Raw genomic sequence first — 7,033 nt, forward strand, 5'->3', positions numbered from 1 at the left:
TTGTGTAACTTAGATGTGCAATAACTAAGGTATATCTAGACATTTAAAAGCTGTCGAAATATATTCAAGACTGGTCTTGCTTCAAAGTCTTTGTCACCAGGAACACAAATCTGCAAACGGATCATAATGGAATTTTTGTCACCATAGTGAAGATTTTTGGTTATCCAAAAAATATCCTTTCCAGTCTCTACCAGATTGTCGTTTCTCGCTTTCCCAAGAGGAAAACGGAATAAACAATGCTGCGAATAGTTTCGCACAAGACGTTTAATCTGGAAGACGTTTTCCCGTGACCTCCAACAAAGTGACTTTGCCCCCGTGCCCATGGTGGTCGTTACTTCGGTGGCAAAGTGAGGAGACGCGGAGGCAAGCAGCAGCCTCGAAGCCCCGAGGCACCACGCGCCCCGTCCGATTCTCCGGCGAGCCGAGGCCGCCGCGGAGGAGGAGGAGGAAGGGCAGAGGGGGAGGCCCTCGCGGGGCGCGGCGGCGGCGGAGGAAAATGGTGGTGGTGGACGCGGCGGAGTTCGGGGCGGAGGGGTTCGACCCGAAGCGGTGGATCAACGCGGCGCTGGACGCGCGGCACCCGTCCGAGCCGCTCGACCGCTTCCTCGCCGACGCCGAGGAGCGGCTCCGCGCCGCGGCCGACGACGCCGGGGCGGCCCTCGAGCGGGACAGCGCCGACGCGCTCCGCCGCGTCCCGCTCGCCTGCCGCGACGCGCTCAGGCTCCGCGACGACGCCCTCGCGCTCCGCTCCCACCTCGCCTCCGTCCTCCAGTCCCTCTCCCAGGCAGGTGCCCCCCGCCCTTCCCGCACCCCTCTGTCGTCCCCTGTCGGATCTGGATCTCGCGCGCGGCTACGCCCGGCATGTATGTATTGTTGCGAAATCGAGAGTCGTTTTAATGTGGTGTTTTGGAGTAGGCTATCGGCGAAAATGTGCTAATTCGCATACTGCAATTCAGTCTGGGAACGATTTAGGTATGATTCAGTTTGAGCATGTATGGCTCGTTCATGCTTACAGTTCGGACTCTACTGTCGCTACCATGTTTTCAATTGGATCTGGATCTCAAATTCCGAGGCCATGCCACTTGTATCTGTGTGGTCTTTGCCTTTTTTGACATAGCATTTTGTTTCTAAGATAATAAGATTATTATGCTATGTTCATAACATAATGTTAGATAGGACTATCCAAAATAGTACCAAATTCACAATGTAAGCTTTGATTTGATCTGTTTGGCCTTCGGACGCACTGTCTCCTTTGTTGTTATGTGGAATTTGATCCCTCAATTTTCCCGGGCTTAGTAAGACCCTGCTAGATTTTGGTACTTGAGTTAGAAAAATAAGGAAGAAGAACATATTAGTTTGGGATGCTACCATGTTTTGTACTTATATACACCATAATTATGCACACAGAAAACTCTTGAGCATACTGTATAAAGTACATAGAAACTCACAAAATTCAGAGCTGATGTCCATGTAAACTGTGTCTATTGCCATAAAATACTGAGACCTATAGTTCTAGTTAATTACATGTTCAGAATCTTCTTGAAAGAGCTGCAGCAGTAGCATTTTTTTCCCAGTGTGACTGAGTGTGTACTTCTGACTGCACTGTAACTGTCTAATACAATTGTATGACTACAGCAACATTTTGTATGTCTTTTTTTGCGGAATACAATTGGATTTAATTTATGCTAGATTATTTGGAATTATTGATCCCTTATTCTAGTGCAATGGGAACATTGAGAAGTACTCCTTCCGTCCCAAAATAAGTGACTCAACTTTGTACTAACTTTAGTACAAAGTTAATACAAACTTGAGTCACTTATTTTGGGACGGAGGGAGTATATATTAGTGAAGTTAAAGCACACATGCCACCTGCATGTATCACAAACAAATTTGGCACACATTTTCAGCTTTATTTTGTAAATGTGTCTGTTAACCAAGTACTTATGATAATTTCTCCAACCAGGCTGAGGGCTCATCTGCTGAGTCAATAACTGCGCTAGCACGGATTGATACTGTGAAACAACGCATGGAAGCTGCATACACGACATTGCAGGTATGTTTTAATAGTATCTACCATGGCACGACACATGTCACTAGAGTACCTGCTTTACTCAAGTGGTAAGTTCTTATCTAATAATTGTGAGAGTCTGTTGGCTGGAATTGCAGGATGCAGCTGGACTAGCTCAGTTGAGCCAAAGTGTTGAGGATGTGTTTTCGAGTGGCGATCTTCCAAAAGCCGCAGAAACCCTGGCAACCATGAGACATTGCTTGTCAGCAGTTGGGGAGGTACTTTACTCTCCCTTCTCTCTTTCTCACCAAGCATCTATGCAGGGTCTTTTCGTTTAGCTTGTTAAATGTTGCTTTCAGGTTGCAGAGTTTGCTAATGTGAGAAAGCAGCTTGAAGTATTGGAAGAAAGGCTGGACGAAATGGTTCAGCCCCGTTTATTGGATGCCCTTTCTAACCGCAAGGTTTCTGTCTCAAAATTAGCTCATTGTTAATGCTCCATGAAACATCTTTATTTATTTTATTTTGAACCTCTTCCTGTGCAATTTTGTTTGAAAGATTGATGCTGTGCAAGATCTTCGTGGTATATTGACACGTATTGGGAGGTTCAAGTCACTAGAGGTGCAATACACTAAGATTCATATCAAGCCTCTGAAGAAACTATGGGAAGATTTTGACCTAAAGCAAAGGGCCAGCAGGGCAGAGGTGGAGAAGCGTGGTGGTGAAATCACTAGTGTCTCATTCTCAAGCTGGCTGCCAAGTTTCTATGATGAGACACTACTTTACCTTGAACAAGAATGGAAGTGGTATGTCCATGTGATCCTGTTTTCTTTTATTCTGTTTTGACAAATACTTGTGGTTCTAAATTAAGTCAACACACAAGGTGGCCCATGGCAGCAGTTTGTAACTATCTTTGGGCCACATGAAAAATGTTTGCCCCACCGACTATCTATAAACTGTAGTGTTCTAAAATGCTAATACCTGCAGGTGCTTGACTGCATTCCCTGAAGAATACAGATCACTAGTCCCAAAAGTACTTGTGGAGACCATGAATGAGCTGAATTCAAGCTTTGTCTCTCGTGTTAATGTAGCAACTGGGGATGCTGTTCCTGAAACCAGATCTGTTGCAAAAGGTATACTTCACATATTTGTTTTTTTATTGGCAAGTTATTAGTTGTTTTTTCTTGTTTGTTGTGGAAGAGCACTTAGTTTTGTTCCTTAATTAGTTGATTTATTTTCTCTATCTCCAGGTGTACTGGATGTTATATCAGGTGACTTGCCAAAAAGCATCAAATTGCAGAATAAACATCTTGCTGCACTAATCGAATTGCACAACATGACTGGCACTTTTGCTCGGAACATTCAGCACTTATTTTCAGAATCAGATCTTGGAGTTGTGCTGAGTACATTGAAAGCTATTTATTCCCCATATGAAACCTTTAAGATGAGGTAAGCATTAAAAGTCGTTTTATCTGATAAAAGCAAAGGAAATAAGAAAAAAAAACTTATGTTGCATCTTGTTACCGCCTGTATTTACAACAAGTTGTAGTTATCAATGCATAACACTAAGCAGTTAGTTCTGTATAGTGTATACTAAGTTTCATGTCATGTAGGTATGGGCAGATGGAGCGCGCTGTGCTTTCTGCTGCAATGGCCGGTATAGATATCCGTGGAGCCATCTCCCGTGGTTTAGGTGCACAAGGTATAGAGCTAAGTGAAACTGTCCGTAGGATGGAGGAATCCATCCCACAGATGATAGTACTTCTTGAAGCAGCTGTTGAGAGATGCATTAGTCTCACTGGTGGATCAGAGGCAGATGAACTGGTACTGGCTCTTGATGACGTCATGCTGCAATACATATCTAATCTACAAGAAACTTTGAAGTCCCTGAGGATGGTATGTGGGTTGGATAATACCACACATACTGATGCCTTGAAAAAAGATGCAGGGTTAGAGAAAAAGGAAGCGCCACGATTGGTGGATGTGTCTGAAGAGGAAGAATGGTCAATTGTCCAGGGTGCTTTGCAGGTTCTTACAGTTGCCGATTGCTTAACTAGCAGGACCTCAGTTTTCGAAGCTTCTTTAAGGGCTACTCTTGCCAGGATTGGAACAAACTTTTCTCTTTCCGGATTTGGTTCTAGCATGGATAAATTATCTGCTGGTACCGCTGATGACAACTCGGGAGCACCTCTGGGTGGGAGGGCAGCACTTGATATAGCAACCATTCGACTCACCAATCTACCAGACAAGTCTAAGAAACTCCTCACTGTGCTAGAACAGGTAAGTTATATGCTTCTAAAATGTCTTGCATTTAGTGTTACAACGCAGGGGTCAACTGTAAATCTGAACAATTAGCTAGTGACTGAACTTGCAAATGATGCATGTTAACCCTTCTCTTATTTAAGTAGCAATTGAAGTCCCGAGTTATTTGACTTTTGATCTGATGGTTCAGACCGCAGACTGCATTTTCTTATTGGGCTGAGTCAGCAAATGTCTATTCTCTATCAAATGATGGATTTCTGTGTTTGGTAAAATATGTATGCTTGATCATGTGATAATATGCTCTTTACATGGTAGCTCAAGATTGCTGATCATGAGCGAGTCCACATATTTACTTTAAACAGAACATATGGAGTAAAACTGTTGGGTTTGATTTGATTATAATCTCTTTGCTCCACATGAAATTTAGCAGCAACTTTCTTTTGTACTCCCTCTGTTCCTAAATATATGACGTGTTGGTAGTTCAATTTAAACTACCAAAACGTCATATATTTAGGAACGGAGGAAGTATTACATTAAGTTATTACTATTCAACTCTGGCATAGAACCTATTCATATACCTCTTGATTCTTGCACATAGAATTTATTTGCCCTTCATCCTCTGTTCATTAAAAGGAACTTGTTTCTGTTGTACAGTCAAAAGATCCAAGGTTCCACGCTCTTCCCGTCACGTCACAAAGAGTTGCGGCTTTCTCAGACAAAGTAAACGAGCTTGTATATGATGTGCTCATTTCCAAAGTCCGGCAGCGTCTCAGTGAGATTGCTCGCCTCCCAATCTGGTCGTCCGTGGAGGAGCAGGGTGGTCTTCCTCTTCCAAGCTTCAGTGCGTACCCACAGGCATACGTGACCAGTGTCGGGGAGTATCTCCTCACTTTGCCACAGCAGTTGGAGCCTCTGGCTGAAGGCATCTCAGGCAGTGAGGCTGGCAACGATGAGGCTCAGTTCTTTGCTACAGAGTGGATATTCAAGGTAAGTGATACCACATTCGAAGTCACATAATCTGGACTTAGCATCTTCAATAAGAGTGTCCATTACCCTGTTTACTTGTAAAATATGCTGTCAACAAAATCAACCATGCTCCAATGCTTATTTTGTTTTATGTTGCAAATTATGTAGGGAACTGTGCGTTATACATATTGAAAATATGTGCATCACAATTGAGCAGAACAATACACTAAATCCCCTCAACAGTCTTGTCATATGTATATAGGAACAAATAAGAAAAAACACGAAATCAAATGCTTTGAAATGAAACCATGCCGAAAACTATAGTATGTTTTCTTGACCTTCGTTTCCATGTCTCAGGTTGCCGAGGGTGCCACCGCCCTGTTCATGGAGCAGCTGCGCGGGATCCACTACATCACGGACCGGGGCGCCCAGCAGCTAGCGGCGGACATCGAGTACCTGAACAACGTCCTCTCGGCGCTGTCGATGCCGATCCCTCCGTTCCTGTCCACCTTCCATGCCTGCATCTCGACCCCGAGGGACCAGGTCCGTGACCTGATAAAATCGGACGGCGGAACCCAGCTGGACCTCCCCACCGCCCATCTGGTCTCCAAGATCCGGCGCATCTCGCTAGAGTAGTGAAACAATGTTGATCGCTGTGGTATATTTGCAAATCGAAGTTAATGTAAAGGCATGCAACTTTTCTTCTTTCCAACTTTTTGTTGACGGTGAGCTTTTACCTTGTAAGTTGTAACTGCACTGCCTTCAGATATAAGTATAGAATAACGAACTGTATTACAGAAGAATTTAGCGCTTGTGGTGTATCAGTAAGTCGACCAAGAAAAAAAAAGGAAAATTGTTAGTCGGCAGGTGCCAGTGTTTCTGTTTTGTGGTTGTTACGGGATCTCTTACTAACTCCAGTGAAATTTTACACCCAAACAGATAACCAGAAGTCATACATGTGCTATGGAGACATATTAGTGCAAACATGAGTAAAAAACCTGCACATGGGGTCCACCTTAACCTTAAGATCCAAAACCAAATCTTATACAGTGGGATTTCAAGCCGAAAATGCCAAATGAAAGCCGAGCTCCATGGAGGCCGAAACTGAAATATTCAAAATTCATAGAGAGATAATGTACATGTGTGTAATTTTCCAGGATGAAATACGATATGAGAGCTACACACATACACACAAAAAAAACAAATCTGTTGATTTTTAGTACATGCACTATTTATCCTCAAAGTTCATGATTTGTTTTTGCACAACTCCCATTTCAAGGTATTTCATCCTGAAATTTTACACACATACACATCACATCCTCGTATACTTGTATTTGTTTTCAGATTTTTCCAAAACTTACAAGTTTGAATTTTGATTTTTTCAAAATTTGCAGCCTCCAAAACGCCCTACTCAGTTTAAGCCAGCTATAACAAATGTGGTGGATCTATCACAAGACCAACTTAAGGCATAAGATTGGAGACGTAGGTGTTTTATATTCATCCAAAACAGATAAGACACCTAAGTCTCCAATCTTACACCGATATATACACAAGCATAGAGTTCTCCAATTTTGAATAGACATCTACTCCCTCCGTTTCAAAATAGATGACTCAATTTGTACTAACTTTAGTACAAAGTTGGGTCATCTATTTTGGAATGGAGGGAGTACATCTCATAAAATTGCAAAATATTACCCATCGATGCCACTCATAAGTGATAAAAAACGTTTCACGCAGGGAATCCCTGCTTGGGCCGGCCCATACCCTCTATACTACGGTCTGCGCGTTGGGAGACGCACA

The 7,033-nt window shown here is 43.2% G+C and overlaps 1 protein-coding gene across 1 annotated transcript; it reads left to right on the forward strand.

Moving 5' to 3' along the window:
- The first annotated feature begins 332 nt into the window (after positions 1-332).
- LOC119341453 (conserved oligomeric Golgi complex subunit 7-like) lies at positions 333-6,036 on the forward strand. The gene is made up of 10 exons (XM_037613326.1): positions 333-784; positions 1,964-2,053; positions 2,167-2,286; positions 2,368-2,469; positions 2,564-2,811; positions 2,993-3,138; positions 3,256-3,454; positions 3,619-4,285; positions 4,922-5,254; positions 5,591-6,036. Exons 1-10 carry the CDS (start codon positions 497-499, stop codon positions 5,867-5,869), a joined length of 2,472 nt encoding a protein of 823 aa, XP_037469223.1. The 5' UTR covers positions 333-496; the 3' UTR covers positions 5,870-6,036.
- The last annotated feature ends 997 nt before the right edge of the window (positions 6,037-7,033 follow it).

This window comes from Triticum dicoccoides, chromosome 7B (assembly GCF_002162155.2).
Source record: "Triticum dicoccoides isolate Atlit2015 ecotype Zavitan chromosome 7B, WEW_v2.0, whole genome shotgun sequence".
Taxonomy (NCBI): Eukaryota; Viridiplantae; Streptophyta; class Magnoliopsida; order Poales; family Poaceae; genus Triticum; species Triticum dicoccoides.

What these genes read in the sequence shown, in the direction of transcription:
- LOC119341453 (XM_037613326.1), top strand. Translation starts at nt 497, where the DNA reads ATGGTGGTGGTGGACGCGGCGGAGTTCGGGGCGGAGGGGTTCGACCCG. An exon ending in CTGCATACACGACATTGCAG is followed by an intron (nt 2,054 to 2,166) that starts GTATGTTTTAAT and finishes CTGGAATTGCAG; the next exon opens with GATGCAGCTGGACTAGCTCA. An exon ending in GCTTGTCAGCAGTTGGGGAG is followed by an intron (nt 2,287 to 2,367) that starts GTACTTTACTCT and finishes TGTTGCTTTCAG; the next exon opens with GTTGCAGAGTTTGCTAATGT.